General features: G+C 35.1%; 3 protein-coding genes across 3 annotated transcripts; 2 read left to right on the top strand and 1 right to left on the bottom strand.

The window, feature by feature from the left end:
- Positions 1 to 2,142: 2,142 nt before the first annotated feature.
- LOC128013086 (myeloid-associated differentiation marker-like protein 2) lies at positions 2,143 to 3,109 on the top strand. Its single transcript, XM_052595808.1, has one exon. It carries the CDS (start codon positions 2,162 to 2,164, stop codon positions 3,107 to 3,109), a length of 948 nt encoding a protein of 315 aa, XP_052451768.1. The 5' UTR covers positions 2,143 to 2,161.
- Positions 3,110 to 4,179: 1,070 nt separating this feature from the next.
- On the top strand, positions 4,180 to 6,229 carry LOC128013553 (myeloid-associated differentiation marker-like protein 2). The gene has a single exon (XM_052596667.1). It carries the CDS (start codon positions 4,257 to 4,259, stop codon positions 5,109 to 5,111), a length of 855 nt encoding a protein of 284 aa, XP_052452627.1. The 5' UTR covers positions 4,180 to 4,256; the 3' UTR covers positions 5,112 to 6,229.
- Positions 6,230 to 7,809: 1,580 nt separating this feature from the next.
- Positions 7,810 to 16,190, bottom strand: LOC128013545 (putative protein MSS51 homolog, mitochondrial). Its single transcript, XM_052596653.1, has 7 exons — positions 15,942 to 16,190; positions 15,015 to 15,184; positions 14,733 to 14,879; positions 12,756 to 12,880; positions 11,993 to 12,556; positions 9,690 to 9,783; positions 7,810 to 8,771 (listed from the first exon to the last, which is right to left on the bottom strand). The coding sequence occupies exons 2-7, from the start codon at positions 15,170 to 15,172 to the stop codon at positions 8,582 to 8,584; spliced, it is 1,278 nt and encodes a 425-aa protein (XP_052452613.1). The 5' UTR covers positions 15,173 to 15,184; positions 15,942 to 16,190; the 3' UTR covers positions 7,810 to 8,581.
- Between the last annotated feature and the right edge of the window lie 987 nt (positions 16,191 to 17,177).

The following is a 17,177-nucleotide window of genomic DNA, read 5'->3' as shown; positions in this document are numbered from 1 at the left end:
CAGTTCTTCCCTTCGCAGAGATTATAGACTCACGCAATCCTTTAAATATAGATCACCTATAAGAACAGGTTTATACAAATGATTCACTAAAAACATTTATATCATCAAATAATATATTATGTAAATAAGTAAGATACACGGATGCAGTTCACCAGCAGTCCATTTTTTTTATCTTTTAATATTGCATAGATTATGCATAATGATAATGCATGGTCATGCATGGCTAATGAGTAAATAGGACAACAGGAAACCTGCTCCACATTTGTCACCAATATGATATTTTGAATAATATGGTAACCAAAGAATTGCTGGTAGTCATTGGCTTCCACAGTAGGAAAAAAAAATATGGAGGTCAATGGCTACCAGCAGAAGAATAAAAACTTTATGTTTGGAAGTTTCATTTTTGGGTAAAATATCCCTTAAAACTTCAATAATGAAACATTTCTGTTTCTAAAATCATGATAATATTGCACATTTACTGATCTCTTTGGCTGCAAACATCTGAAGCTGCTGTTATTCTGCACATTCACTAGGGGACAGATGTTAAGGGCAGATTTGAGGCTGCAGCAGACTTTAGATATTAGATCAGCCTGAGCGGTAATGCTAAATGACAGTATTATTAACACATATAAACAGAAATATTAATGTAGTTCTCTGAAGCACAGCTGCACATGGTCACACTGGTCTTCATGCTTGAATTGACAAGAACAATCTCATGCTGTTAGATTATCACAGGCACATTTAAATAAAGTCAGGACATTGACAGTATCTAGATATTATTCAAAGATGTTCTTCCAGCTAAAACTCAGTGGCACTGAGGAAAATAAGCTCAGTTGCAAACTGAAGGTCATTTCTAGCCTTCTAGCTCTCCATAATATGATTTTGACAAATAAATAACAAAGATTGTTGAATATAATCAATGGTTGTGAAACATTTTACTAATGTTCCTCCATTACAGTGCTGTTTTACACTGTAGAATTTAATCCAGCTAAAAGTAAAGATGTTCAGAACTACTTTCTTCGTTGAATTTGATTCAAAATTGCACTAACTTTGCAATACAAACAAGGTTAATGATGCTTTAAACTAAATTGTCAGCTAAATAATGACAATTATTTTCCAAAGCTGAAATTTAATTTGGTTCATAAATGATAAACTTTGCAACATATTGAACGGAACTGAATCAATATAGAACAAATATATATATACAGTACAGACCAAAAGTTTGGACACACCTTCTCATTCCAAGAGTTTCCTTTATTTTCATGACTATGGAAATTGTAGAGTCACACTGAAGGCATCGAGGGCTATTTGACCAAGAAGGAGAGTGATGGGGTGCTGCTCCAGATGACCTGGCCTCCACAGTCACCAGACCTGAACCCAATCCAGATGGTTTAGGGGTGAGCTGACCGCAGACAGAAGGCAAAAGGGCCAACATGTGCTAAGCATCTCTCTGAGAACTTCTTCAAGACTGTTGGAAGACCATTTCAGGTGACTACCTCCCGAAGCTCATCAAGAGAAAGCCAAGAGTGTGCAAAGCAGTAATCAAAGCAAAAGGTGGCTACTTTGAAGAACGTACAATATGACATATTTTCAGTTGTTTCACACATTTTTGTTATATATATATAATTCCATATATAATTTCACATGTGTTCAATCATAGTTTTGATGTCTTCAGTGTGAATCTACAATTTTCATAGTCATAAAAATAAAGAAAACTCTTTGAATGAGAAGGTGTGTTCAAACTTTTGGTCTCTACTGTATATATATATACATATGTGTGTGTGTGTGTGTAGATATATAACTAAACTGAGCTAAATTTATGAAATTTAAGTACTTATATTTTTTGGATTAAATGAATCAGCTTTGAAATAAGGTGAATATAGTGAATTATGACACTGGTGATTTCTGTAGAACTACTTAATAGAATTGAATTAATTGATGACCTTTGCAAAATTGACGGTTATTGAACTGAACTGAAGCAATACTCACTGTCACTATTGTCATTCGTAGAGCTGCTTTACAGCTGAATTGAATTTGTGTCATAATTGAAGAACTTTGTATAAAGCACTATTAATAAATGTGACTTGACTTTTGAGTATCTTGACCTAGTGATAATCATTAGGCAGAGGTGGAGCTTTACGGTGTCTTGATCTGACATGTCATGCCTTTTTATCTTCCTCTGAAAGCAGCTCATTTTCATAACGCCTTCAGACCTGTCGAAGAGCCACTCCACGCCAAGATGGAAAAGCCCAAGTTCTCTCTCTCGGCTCTGAAGAGCACTCGCGGTGCCCTGCACATGCTGCAGATCGTGATGTGTGCGGTGACGTTTGCGGTGAGCTACGTCTGGGGTCACCCGCTTCACACCTACTGGATCTACTGCATGCTGGTGTGGGGTCTGTGTCCCATCATCTCGCTGGTCATCACCATAGTGGAGATGTTCCTCATCCACAAGCTGATCCTGGGGTTCTTCATGGACTGGGACGACTTCACGACCGGCATGGCCATGATGGCGTCGCTCTGCACGTTCTCCTGCACGGTGATGTTCGCCAACTTCTACATCTGCCGGAAGTGCATCTGGGGCTGGATGGTCACCATCCTCTCTGTGGTGTGTTGTGCGCTTTACTGTGCGGAGACGTTCAGGGACAAATGTGATGCGACACGCTCTGCAACATACGTGGCTGCGCTTCCAGGCTTCATTAAGATTCTCGAGGCCTTCGTTGCATGCATCATCCTCATATCCCTGATTGGTTACGTGGGTAAACCGGCTCTGCTGTGGTGCATCGTGGCCTATGCTATTCCCTTGCCTCTAACCCTCCTGACCATCATCGTCAACATCTTGACCAAGTTAAAGAACTGTCTGCCCTTCAGCATCGATCGTTTCACAATGATTTTCCTGGTCATATCAATTCTGCTTTACATCTCTGCTGCTATTCTCTGGCCCACCTACAGCTTCAAGGGAAACCCGCGGCCCAAAGACTGTCCGGGAAACAGCTGTGTATGGAGCATCCAGTTTGTTGTGACCATCATGACCTACATTAATCTGGGCCTGTATGTTGCTGATCTGGTTTTGACCTGCTTGGGTATCTGTGGATTCAAACGCTCTCAATAGTATCAGTGCTGTATACTTTAAAAATAAAGGTTGCAAATTAAAGCCATTAAAGAACCGTTTTTATTTCCCAAAGAAGTGAACAGTTCTTAAAATAACCTGTGAAGAACATTTTAATTATCTTAAGAACCTTTTTTTCTACTTTAAAGAAGCTTTTGTGCATTGGAAAGTTTTAGTAGATTGTAAGCGTTCTGCACTTAACTATTGATGTCCACAGCATTTTTATTTTTAAGAGTCACTGTCATGGTCACTGTTTTCTTTTTTCTAGTTAATGGAAATGTTTATGTATCTTCTATTTCACTTTCATAAAAAGCTTGATTGTTCATAATAAATGAATATATTTAATTTCTGTGTTTTTATTTTTTATTAAAGATCTACATACGTTTGTGTGAACATTTGTATTTATTCATATATAATAACATTATCATGTATTTTATCATGTTAAAAGCTATTTAATTTTGGAAATAACTTAACATTTGTAATTTATTTCCTATATGTATATTATACACACACACACACATATTTATATTCTTTAAATGCACAATTCAACTTGATCCTGAATGCAAGTGTCCTGCAGATTTTAGCTCCAACTTGCCTCAACACACCTGCCTGCATATACATAATATATACATAAAACCTTGATTAGTATACATAAAAACTTGATTAGCTGGTTGAAGTGTGTTTAATTAGGGTTGGAGCTAAACTCCACGACCGAGTCTGGTGACCCACTGATCTAGGCTGTCAAGCATACACAACTATTAGCCAATCACAGCATTGGGTTTACTTTCGAGTAGAAGAAGAGACTTTCTTGCTGAGAAAATCTAATTAAATATATATTATGTAATATAAATAGAAAGGGATCATTTGGAGGTCCTTGGCATAACACTGTTTAAAAACCCTTAGTTCAAATTTCTGAGCATTATCCCTCACTTATGCAGAAAACCAGTCTTTTTGAAACTGTTCATACTTTCATTAACTCGTTAAACTAACTTTTTGTTGCTGTCAGAAAGGTTACAGTGCATTTGAGAAATGAACATTAGACCACTTTATTTAAAGGCTTTATCAGCAGTGTAAATGTAAATCAAGCAGTGTGGAGTAATGGTCCGCTTGAACACACAGCTCACACTTCTCTGGCATCAGATGAAGAACAATGTTGTTCGGACTGAGTCTCTCTCAAAGTTTCCGGATTCTCCAGATGGTTTTCTGCCTATTGGCCCTGATCATCCCGATGTTTCGTGGCCCCATGTCCAGTCCGTATGGGATCTGGTGTGAGTTTGTGTGGGTATTCGGACTCATTGTGGCTGTGGTGGTCTTCGTTATGGAGAAGTGCCTGGTGGATAAACTGATCGAGCTCCTTGTGCTGAAGCACTCTTGGAATGATCTCTCCTGTGGTTTGAACCTTCTGTCGTCCCTCATGCTGTTGTCTGCGTGCCTCATTTACTGCACCGTGTTTGTGTGCACAACATGCATCGCAGACATTATCTGCGCCATCGCCTCCATCTTGGCGTTTGGTGTGTATGTGGCAGAAACCGTGATGTTAAAACGGAAGTGTCCTGCAGGTTATCTCTCCAGCCTACGAGGCATCCTGCGCTTCAGCCAGGCATTTGTAGCCTGTCTCATCTTTACCGCGGTATACAGCTACTTCAAAGGAGTTGAAAACCGGTTCCGGCCTGGCGGTTTGATCTGGTGCATTCTGGTCTACGTGGTGTGCTTCCCTCCAACCGTGGTGGTGATCCCGTCACACCTGCAGAAGTGTGTGGATCTGCTGCGATGCTGCGATCTCAATAAGTTGGAGCTGGTGCTTGACGCCGTTGCTGTCGCTCTTTATGTCTCTGCTGCCGTCCTCTGGCCTGTGTTTGGCTATAAAAACTATAAAAGAGACTCCAAAACCCACGATTATCGATTTCATGACCTTAATTTGGTCACAGTCCTGACGTATGTGAACTTGGGGCTTTACCTCGCAGACCTCATTTGGACTTTGATTTTACTTTGTAAAAAAAACTAGACGTACTGTAGAGTCATGAATGTAAAGATGTGACCATGTTTTGAACTCTAAGGGGGAACAAACCAATTTTTGTAGGTAAGGGGGTCTTTTTATTGAAATAAATTGAATAATTCAAGCAAATTAAAGGAGTACATTAAAAGTGATTTAAAAGATTGTCTCATTACATTCAATCATAGTCCTATGCCTATTTCGAAAATGGCTTCGTTAAGATTCAGTTACAAATTAAACAATAGCCAATCAATAGCGTACTTTTCAATTCAAAATGGCTAAAGGCTAAATTTGACAAACTTGAGTAGTTCTGCATCATTGCAAAGGCTACTTTAACATTTCTATCATAAAACAGTTGTCAAAAATGACATGTTTAGCCCAGGTTTGCCAACATTCGCTTATTAGGCATGAGACACATGCTTCAAGGATCTGTCTTCTCACACTACAAGCGACACGCAACAGCAAGGTAATACAATCCCGTTCATTTTAATGGCGACCGGATGGGGCGTGTCCAGCGATGCAATAAAGTTCGGAATCCTTCAACATTATGCAAATGAAGAGCGACGCTCGGGAGCAACAGCCAATAGGATAGAAGACGGCAGAGGACATGTGATCGTTCTCCACTCAGTCGTAAATAAACATACGCAATTTTTGTTTGTATGTACAGATTTAATTTATATTTAGATTATGTTTAGTATTTTGCCTCCAACATGTTTGTATTTAGCAAAAAAGTCGCTGCTAGTGTGAACCGGACTTAAATTTCACTCCAAATCGGCAACACTGCTTGCGATATAAACACTCTAAGCTTTCAAATTTTGTAAGTTTTCACACTAAATGTAACTTAATGTGCTATAAATCGTAAAATGTAGCGCTTCATTTAAAGCCAGAGCCATTGAAACAGAGTTGCGAAAACGCTTTGATCTCGCCGCACGGTCACGTGGTTCATGGAGCGCTCCAAACAATTCAAGTTTATTTGTACAGCGCTTTTTACGATACAAATCATTGCAAAGCAACTTTACAGAAAATGAATTTCTACAATATTTAGTAGTAGCTTATCAGTGGTGACTGTCAGTTTATGTGCATATGACAGAAAGTTTCGGAAAAATTAATAAAAGACATAGTCAACCAGACGATGAATACTATTAACAGCAATTATTATATGATGCAATCACACTTGTAGCAATATTTGTTAGTTCTGTATATTTTTCACGGTTAGCATCTTCTGAGGGTCAGCATCATCTCTGTAAGCCCGTTTTAAATGATGCTAAAAAATGCATTCAACTGGATTCAACAAGACCCCCCCCCCCCCCATGTACACTAAATACACATGAATTGATATTAATAAAATCTACATTCAAAAGATTTAAATGTTCATTCCTTAAAAAAAAATAAATCATAATCATAAATTAAACTAAATGTAGTTATGTTTGAACTGAATCATTGTGTGCTAAGTGCATCATTTGTATGCTATCTATAGTCTTTGGATTATCTTAAAATGACAAGTTGATTTAGCAGTATATTTGCATGATTTTTGAATAAACGCTAAAGGACTTAAGGCACACTGAATTAATGAGTTAAACAAATTAACGCAGTTGTAGAAATCAATTCATACACAGCCAGCTGGACATGTAAGCAATATTACAGGCCTTATTTAATACATTAAATACATTGATCCCATATTCGTCATTAATTTTCAATACTACATTGAAAAATAAAACCTAACATTTTAATACTTATAAATACTTCAATAAATAAAGTTCTAGTGAGAGCTCAATACATGAAGAAGGTAAATTCTGCTCTGATTACTAAATCTCATACAATTATATGGAGGGCATTGGAAGTATGCATATAAATATGCATGTATTTAAGACATATGTTTAATGTTTATGTTTAGTATTTTGTTATCATTAGTATTTTTGGCACAAACATGAACAGGTTGTGTAATGCTCAAAAACATGACACAAAACCATGCAATATCAATCAATATTTTGGGACAATAGAGGTCCTAGAGAAGGTATATTATGCTAATAGTATGATTACTATTGCTGCTAGTGTTATTGCAAAGAGCAAGACTGTTTATGAATAAAAGACATTTAATTTGATGTTAAAAGTGATTCTTTAGCACTAGTCTAAACATGCGCTGCTCGGGATTCAGCAGTCACTCCGACTCTTTTAATGAATGCTGAAGATGACATGAGGATGAAGCAGAGTGAGAAAACAGGAACTGGGGTATTAATGTAGTAGCTAAACAGCAGATTGCACTGTACTTGATTTAATTACTAAACAATAACTGAGGGCCTTCATGAAGTCGGAGTAAATGAACAGAAGCACAGACAGCTGCTGGGATATTTATATCCCCTCTCGAAATACTGCACCGCATGCAATGAGACAGCTAAGACAACTAATAAGACACTAATAGATAGATAGATAGATAGATAGATATTTTTTTGTGATATATATATATATATATATATATATATATATATATATATATATATATATATATATATATATGTATTTTTTTTTAAAGCAGGAGACAAAGGCCAATAAATAGCTAAATAGGCTAAACAAATACATGAATAGCAAACAGATTTTAAATAAAAAAATAAACCTTTAAACTTTAATGTCACTTGCACTACAAGACATTGTCTCCTATACTGTATGAGCTTCAGACTAATAGACACTATAGAAAAATAAATACAGACGCATCTTGTATTTGCTATATAAATGTTTTTATTAACTTTATAAAGCTTCTTCCATATCAAATAATCACTCAAGTGAAACTAAAACAAACAGATACAAAATCTGGCACAAGCTCTCTCTAAGGAATTAAAATAGATGTGTCTTTTGGTGTTAAATAAAAATGAATGATTATAAAGATTATTTTTATTTTTAATTCTGGAGCACAAAAGCAGTCTTAAGTCTCTGGGGTATATTTATAGCAATAGCCAACAAAACATTGTATGGGGCAAAATTATCGTTTTTTTTTTTCTTATATGCCCGAAAACCATTAGAATATTAAAGTAAAGATCATGTTCTTTAAAGGTATTTTGTAAATGTATCTCAGCCAAATATGGTCCTATCCTGACAAAACCATACACCAATGGAAAGCTTATTTAATCAGCTTTCAGATGATTGTAACATTCCTATAAAAAAAGGTCACATATAATATGATATGATATGATATGATATGATATGATATAATTCAAACTTTTAAAGAGCAAATGAAGAAAATGTCATATCAGATTTAGACACTAGGGAGCGCTAAACGTTCACTAAATTGTGTTACATTTGCATTCTACATTAATGCATTTAGCAGACGCTTTATCCAAAGGGACTTACAGTGCATTCGGGATATGCATTTATTTATTTTTTACTACTGTGTTGCAAACAACTTTAACAGCAGTTTTACGTGAAACATTTATTTTCTTTTTTTTTTAAGATGCATTCAGCTGGTTTCTGAATGAATGAAAGTGATGGATCTACTCCTCCTGCTGTGTCTCCAGCAGACCCTGAAAGTAAATATAAAAGGCGTTGCAGTAACTGGGGGCTTTGTTTGGGCTGGACTGGACCTGCTCGGGTTTCTGTGAGCTGAAGGGATTGGGTCCGGTGTCTTTAACGTCCATCTCCAGCTCTATGAGGATCTGCAGGGAATACTGGAGCTCAGCATCACTGCAACAGACACAGCAGAGAATCAACGACAGTCATCCTCCAACCGGAGACTGTGTTTGGGCTTGGGTTGGGCAAAAATGTAAAATGCCAAAAAATGTACAATTTGAATTTAATTGACCCACAGGATGTTACAGTGAAATTGGAACAACAGGAACAACACTGAAGAATTTCATTAGGAATGAAAACATAAATGTATATGCATTTGGCTAATGCTTTAATCCAAAGTGAATTGCATTTATTAAAGGCATACATTTTTTAATGCTTTCTTTGGGAATCAAACACCATGGTCTACTTGTGGTAATACTAATAATATTGTTGATTTATTATTGTAAAATAACAATAAATAAATAAAAATGCAATAAAATATAATGTACTGTTGTAAAATAACAATAAATAAAAATCCAATAAAATATACTGTATATATACAAATTATTTTATATATCATATCAAAATATATCTAAAAATATAATATATAAATACAATATACATAATAAATATTATTAATAATAATACATATTTATTTCTTATTATGTACTGTTGTAAAATAACAATAAATAAATACAAATGCAATAAAATATACTGTATATAAATATATAAAATTTATTTTATATATCATATCAAAATATATATATATATATATAAATAATATATAAATATATAATATACAAAAAGTAGTATGCATATAAATACAAACATTATATAAGATAAGATACAGTATAATATATTAAAATTATAATACACACACACACACACACACACACACACACACATAATTTTATTAATACACACACAGATATAATAAAACAAGTATACAGAAAGTTAATCAGTCAAACCGAAGTTTTGATCAGTAAACTGAAGTTATTCTCCAAGTCATTCTCAGTTCACATGGCATGTAAACTCTGAACGTGAGTCACTCACTTGTACATGGTGAAGACGGACGGGATGTTATAGTCTCTGAGCAGCAGTAATGTGGGCAGCCAGCCCTCTCCTAAACCCTGAGACGCGTGGAACCCTGCAGCAGACCACAAACAACAGAACCGGCTCAGCAGAAAGAGAGGACAGAAGCTGACAGCTGCAGATCATCAGATCACACACACAAAGAGAGTTTAGCTACGTGATTGATAGCGTGTATATCCCCTCTTCCCAGATTAGAAGTGTGCTCATGTGTGTTTGGACATGAGGAGACCCAGAGAAACAGCAGTGTTATAAAGACTCTCGCCCCGGGTGAGAATGATGGAGCTGTGTGTGTTTGGGCAAGAAGTTCTCTTGGTTTTCAGCAATATGAACCTTGTCTGGATGAAAAGCAAGCTCCAGAATCAATTACATTTGACTATCATTGATTTAATATTATAGTTTTCATTAATATTTTTAATTAGACTTTATGTATTTTTTTATATGTTTTTATTTATATATTTTCTGTAATTAGACTTTATGCACATATATCTGTTCTGTATATTTTCTTGTTGATTTTTTTCCCATTTTAGTTAAAGTTTTCGTCATAGTCATATTAATTAGTTTAAATGTTTTTAATGTATATATATTTTTATATATATGTTAATATTTGAAGACTTGATTTATATTGTTTTCTTATTTATATATTTGTTAGCAAGCAAGCTAGGGCAAGGTTGGGGGTTCGATTCCCCGGGGAACACATGATAGGTAAAAATTGATAGTCTGCTAAATGCATAAATTTATTTAAATTTAAATGTTTTTCTTGTTGTCTGTAGTTTTTATTAATTGTTTACATTAATATTTTAAACAGACCATTTATATTTTTCCTTTTTATTTTCTTTATATTTTCTTACATATTATTTATATATATATATATATATATATATATATATATATATATATATATATATATATATATATATATACAGTATTTGTTGTATTTATTAGTTTTATTATGCAAGGCAAGGAAAGTTTATTTCTATAGCACATTTCATACTCAATGGTAATTCAAAGTGCTTTACATAAAAACATATTAACTATTTTAAATGTCTATAGTTTTTATTAATTTTATTTACTAATTAAGTTATTTTAGCACTTAAAGTTAAACTAAATAAAAAGGAGAAATGTTGACAACTAGCGGAAAAAAATTAAAAAAGTTCATATTCAGTTAACATTTATTTTATAAATAATGATTTTAGTTTTAGTTTTATAATAACTTTATTATAAATGTCATAAGACCATTATAGAAACCACTGAATTGTATTTAATGAAAATAATATTTTATTATTAATATTTCAAATAAATAATTAGCCGTTTTATCAAATTTTATAAATTAAAATAAAATCAAAAAATTGTCTCAATATTGAATCCATTGATACCTGATAGGATTTTCTGTATATTTTCGGCCCTAAATATAGATTCCTGGACACTTTAAGTAGGAAGTAAAACTTCTCAACATTTGGTGCTAAATTTTTCCCAGACGTGAAGGTTAAGGACTCAAGCATCTGTCACTGAGCCAGTTTAGCAGGTGAAACTTCTCAAGTGTTAATTTTACTGCTATGTAAATAAGTCACTGATCATTTAGCAGATGCTTCGATTCAAAGCGACTCCCAGTTCATTCATATCATTCATTTCAGCTCATCTTACGTCCAGGATTAGAACCAACAACCCTCTGGGGTTTAACCACTACACCACCACAGCGAAGTTAAATGTCTTAAGATCTTGTTGTTAAATGACAGCTGTCTCTATGAATCACTGCTAGTAAAAGTCAGAGCTGGTGAAGCGGCACCTGTCTCTACTGAGTGAATCTCCTCAAAGAATCAACTTAGTCTGAATCTAAAGATGGAAATGAAACCCCCACTGAAGCGTGAAGGGTCAAATGTCTTTAGACGACGGTGAAAACTCCTCAACACCTCGGACTGAAGAACTGAGACACACACTACACAAACCATTGCTATTCATTTCAGGGAACTGATCAAAAAACCACTCACTGATTCATTCCTTTTCAATTCACTGCTTTCTGTAGTGCACTATTATTTTTTGTATTTTCAGTTTATTAATTGTAAGATTTTTTTGTTGTTGTCATTTTGTTAGTAGCTATTTTTCATTTTATTATTTTTTAATTTCTGTTTACATTTTTTTGGTCACTTTTGTATTTATTTCACTTTTATTTTCCATCAGATACTTATATTAAATTTTTTTTTTTACCAAAAATGACTTTTACCAGTTTTGATCTCTTATGCAGTGTTAATGCATTTGTTTGTTTGTACCTGGATGAAATCCGACCACTAGATCTGGTTTGGCCGCTTCTCCTTTCTCCACAACTTCCTCCCAGAACTGATGATAGAGGCCCTTGTAAGCGCTGATGTACACCTTTCCCCGGGGTCCGAACGCTCTCAGCGGGGGCCTCATGATGGGCCCCTGGACCACCTCGGGCCCCACCATCACCACCTCCAGCCCCTGGTGCCCTGGGAACATGCGGCTGAGCTCGTCCATGTCTGTGGTTCTGGCTCCCAGGGTCTCGTTGTGACCGGCCCCCACTAGATGTACGGTCAGAGGACGGGAATACGGGTCCAGACGGGCCATCTGTATCCCGAGGCCTAGCGTCAGCGACCGAGAGAAGAACTCACTGCACACTCGCCACACAGACTTACGAAGCTCCGCCTCCTCCGGCCGCGGCCTGCAGGCATTGGTCCAGAGCTCTGTCATGTTTTGTCTGGACAGGATTGTGTCCAGACGGGGCGTCAGATCTCCCTGCATGAAGACCCAGTCATCCCAACACCTGATGTCTTTGGCGGGACGAGACCACGCCTCCGTAGAGAAAGGAAGATCTCCTATTGGAGGACAGGATGATTGACAGAACGTAACTTAGCAACCTCTCACAACTCCAACCACACACAGTGGTGGCCAAAATGATTACAACACTAGTATTTTCAGCAGCTAAAAACTGTTTTAAGTCACTTATGCATATCTTTTGCGGTAATGTGTTAGTAATATCACTTTACATTTCCAAGCATTAATTTTGCCATTGACCTGTGTGAATGAGCCACTCCACCAGTCTGTCGATGGAGACCTTATGGAGCATCTTACAGAACTTCTTATGCAGAGACCAGTCCTTCTTCTGACAGTCTTTACTGCAGTAATACACGTTCAGACACCTGGGAGCACAGAACCAGACGCTGAAGAGTTAAATCATGCTCGTGCTAAACCGATTGCATAATATCAACTGTTACGAGTCCAGGCTTCAGCAGACAGATTAAAAGGTCCGTGCCATTTTTAGCAGCTGCCCTCATCATTTCAGTACTTTAAGTTTTTATTGTGTGGCGGCATCATGCGATGCGTGTGACTCTGTCGTAAACTTTTCCCCTTTGCACAGAGGATAAAAACTTGGATCAGGCTTTAAGAGAACAGCCAGCAAAGACAAAATGAGACACAACCAAATATAATGAAAGATGATATATAATGCAATAAAAAGATATTGAATATAAATAAAATGTAATTTAAAAAAAATATTTATATTGTTTAATATTAACACACACACAAACACACACTTCAAATATATATGTAATATTTAATGAAATATATAAGCATATTATGTAAGTATACACTTATGTTGTAAGTGATTATTATAATTTTTTTGTTTGATTGATATATATATTTATTTATTAATAATATATAATTAAAAAGTTGTGTAATGTAGCTAAGTATGGTATTTTATATATTATAAAATATCAAAATATGTTATACATCTTAAATATAATTTCTATAATTAATAATTATAGAATTAATTTATTTGATAAACACAAACAAACACTATGGAATATATATGCTACTCAATTAATACAATAATAATACAATAAAATGAAATATTATAAAATATAATGTAGCATAATGTGTTTTGATATAAATACAAAAATATATATAATTAATATTTTATTTGTAATTTAAACAATAATTCTTAGTAGACTGATTTATTAACAGTGTGAACTGATCTATAATGTTGGCAATTTTGGGTCACAAAAAAAGTCCCAAAAGCATGGCTACAAATTCTTTTTACTATGATTTTACCACAAATAAACTGAGCTTACTGTAGTAAAACCATTTGTTACCAGTTACCCCCCATTTTTTGCATGGACCAATCAGAGTCTGTCTGACACACAGCACGAGCACTGAGGAGCAAACACACAGAGACAGTGCTGGGAGAGGCTGTTTATCATCAGATCGTGCAAATCAGTGGAAAATTAATAGAAATGATGATTCTGTCTGAAGAAATATGAAGTAAACATCAGTAAATATATCCATATATCTCCGCAGATATGCATCTTTGGTCTATAAATCCTTATTGACGCTGTTCAGTGAGTCTATGAACACAAATAAACGCTGCAGATGTGACTGAATATGAGTGAGTGGTGAATTTCTATTCAAAATGTGGCATAATACGGATTTATTATTTTGCACTCCTGACATAAATTACTGAATAACTGTCACTGAAACAAAGTTTTATCAAAACATTGGTCAAATATCAAAGCTAGAGTCTTTAAACTTTCAATTGTTAAATCTCCACGTTTTTACAACAATTTCAAAACTATGGATGCTTATCGTATTAAAATATCTTTTAAAATATCTGTTTTTCTCAAATCTGCAATATCTCAGAATCTCGCAAATGCACGATATATAAATCATGTCAGAGTTGTGTTATCTTTATATACATTTTGATATATTATAAAATATATAATTTATTTATTATATAGATTACAAATATATTATACATATTACGTGTAATTTTTACATTACTTATTTGATATATAAACTGTTTTATAATAAATATAACAATTCAAATTTTTATTTTTCTGTGATTATATACATTAAGATTGTTAGTTATTAATGCTGACTATTCAGAATTTTGATGAAAAACTGAGATGATAAACTCAGTGATATTTTATGGTTTATATTTCAGTAATCTTCACATCTTACATGGAGTGATGTTGTGATCTGTGTGTCTCTACTCACTTAATGCAGCGTTTGAGTGCCTTCGGGTCTGGAAGGTCAGATGGGAGTTTGGAGCAGCAGGTACAGAACTTAAACGTCTCTTCTAGATTCTGAAACATCTCTTTGTGAGAGCGAAACCCCACCCTTCCTTTGCCCTCGAGTGCAGCCCTGAGAGAGAGAGAGAGAGAGAGAGAGAGAGAGAGAGAGAAAGAGAGAGAAAGAGAGAGAGAGAGAGAGAGAGAGTCAGAGCATCCGAACACTACAAGTCCGAGCCGGTGTCCTCTAGAAGTGTGTGTTTCTCACCTGTATTCTTTGTAGTCTTTCATGTTGAGTTTTTCTAGGATGACTTTAGAAAGACCAGGAACATTACTGTCCAGAGAGTAAAAGCCAAACTGATCCGAGTAAACACTGTCTGAACTCGGAGTAAAAGAGTCTGGGAGCGCTGGAACTGGAGCGGCCATTCTGGGTGAGCTCTACACATACACACACACACACACACACACCACACACCACATACCACACACAAACAACACACACACACACACACACACACACCACACCACACCACACACACACACACACACACACACACCACAAACACCACACCACACCACATACCACACACAAACACCACACACACACACCACACCACATACCACACACACACACACCACACCACAGACACACACACATACACACACCACACCACATGCAGCACACAAACACCACACCACAGCACACACACACATACACACACACACACACACCACATACCGCACACACACACCACACAACATACCACACACACACATACACACCACACACAAACAAACAAACAAACACACACACACACACACACACACACACACACACATCACACCGCTTGTCCATTAGTTCATTAGCTCAGGAATAGAAATACATACATTTATTTATTTATTATTATTATTATAATTTTTGTACATATTATTACTATTTAATATAAGTGATTTCTATGTGAATATACTGTAAAATATTATGTATTTCTGTGACGCACAGCTGTATTTTCAGCATCATTACTCCAGTCTTCAGATTTCACACTCAAAGCAGTTGACTGAAATATTATTTCTAATATATTCCAATTTTCGCACTCAGGCCATAGAAACCCTGTGAACTAACAAACTTGAAAACAGAAATGATCAACGCAGAAAAAAATGTAAATAAAAATCTGAAAGCTTGAAAATGAATACTCACAGTGAAACAGCAATGCGTCAGTTCTTTCTGTCACATATGAGCAGCAGAAACTTGATGAAAATCCCGATCCAGTCTCAGTGTGCTGCTTCTCTTCAGTAACTCCACCTCTCTGTCATCCACTCATCCCGCTCTCCTTTTTAGGGACGAGGGGTGAGCCTGACATCCGTCCAGGTCCAGGTCTCTGGGAACATGTTCAAGTTAGCCAGAAGGTTTTCCTTACCCTGCAGATCTCCTTCCCCCAGACACTCCAGGAGCTCTAGAGTTACGCCGAGACCCCACCGGCTATTTATTACCCAAAACTACACTTCCTTCAGTGCACCCACATTTCAGTCACCCCTTCATACTGCCATATTATTAACCCTGCACTGATCCTCGCTCTTACATAGATGGAGTTTACCATCTCATATTAAATGCATTTACATGACGAAAGCACTGGGTCACTCAGGAAAAAAGTAAGAGTGTGTGTGCATGTATATGTGTATGTGTGTATGTGCATATATATATATATATATATATATATATATATATATATATATATATATATATACATACATTTATTAGGGCTGTCAAACGATTGTGATAAATTGCATCCAAAATAAAAGTTTGTTTAGATATGTGTTGGTATTGTGCATATTAAATATTATATATATATATATACACACACACACACACACACACATATACAGTTGTATATATATATAAGTAAACTTATACAATGCACGCACATATGCAAACAAAATTATTTTGGATACAATTAATCACAATGATACAATAATTGTGTATATGTATATATATATATATATATATATATATATATATATATATAGTACATATATAATTCTTATGATCAATGTATTTAAGTGAAATTTCAGGGTCATTCTTAGGACAAAGTGACAGTTGAAATAAAAAAAGTCTAAATTATTACATTTCTAAAAACTATATATATATATATATATATATATATATATATATATATATATATATATATGTGTGTGCATCTTAAATAAAATTTAGGGTAAGTTTGTTTCTGCTGTTTAGACTATAGCCAAATAAAATATTGCAGTGGTTACTGGGGACATTCTATTAAAAACCAAACTAGATTTAAAATGTATATATTATTCTACAAGTTGTATGTATTTTGGTTCTATTGGTTATACGGTGTTAAAAAAAAAAAAAAAAAAAAAAAAAAAAACCTATTTGGCGGTATTATATCTGTATATTATATCGGTATTATAT

The sequence above is a fragment of the Carassius gibelio genome, chromosome B24 (assembly GCF_023724105.1).
Source record: "Carassius gibelio isolate Cgi1373 ecotype wild population from Czech Republic chromosome B24, carGib1.2-hapl.c, whole genome shotgun sequence".
Classification (NCBI taxonomy): domain Eukaryota; kingdom Metazoa; phylum Chordata; class Actinopteri; order Cypriniformes; family Cyprinidae; genus Carassius; species Carassius gibelio.
Note: the sequence above shows the minus strand (reverse complement) of the source record. Positions and strands in the feature narration are given on the sequence as shown.

Bases quoted from the DNA above. Each gene is read 5' to 3' on its own strand.
- LOC128013086 (XM_052595808.1), top strand. From the start codon at position 2,162: ATGCCTTTTTATCTTCCTCTGAAAGCAGCTCATTTTCATAACGCCTTC.
- LOC128013553 (XM_052596667.1), top strand. From the start codon at position 4,257: ATGTTGTTCGGACTGAGTCTCTCTCAAAGTTTCCGGATTCTCCAGATG.
- LOC128013545 (XM_052596653.1), bottom strand. From the start codon at position 15,172: ATGGCCGCTCCAGTTCCAGCGCTCCCAGACTCTTTTACTCCGAGTTCA. The intron at 14,880-15,014 runs GTGAGAAACACA...TCTCTCTCTCAG, and splicing joins AAAGACTACAAAGAATACAG to GGCTGCACTCGAGGGCAAAG. The intron at 8,772-9,689 runs GTGAGTGACTCA...TGTCTGTTGCAG, and splicing joins TCCGTCTTCACCATGTACAA to TGATGCTGAGCTCCAGTATT.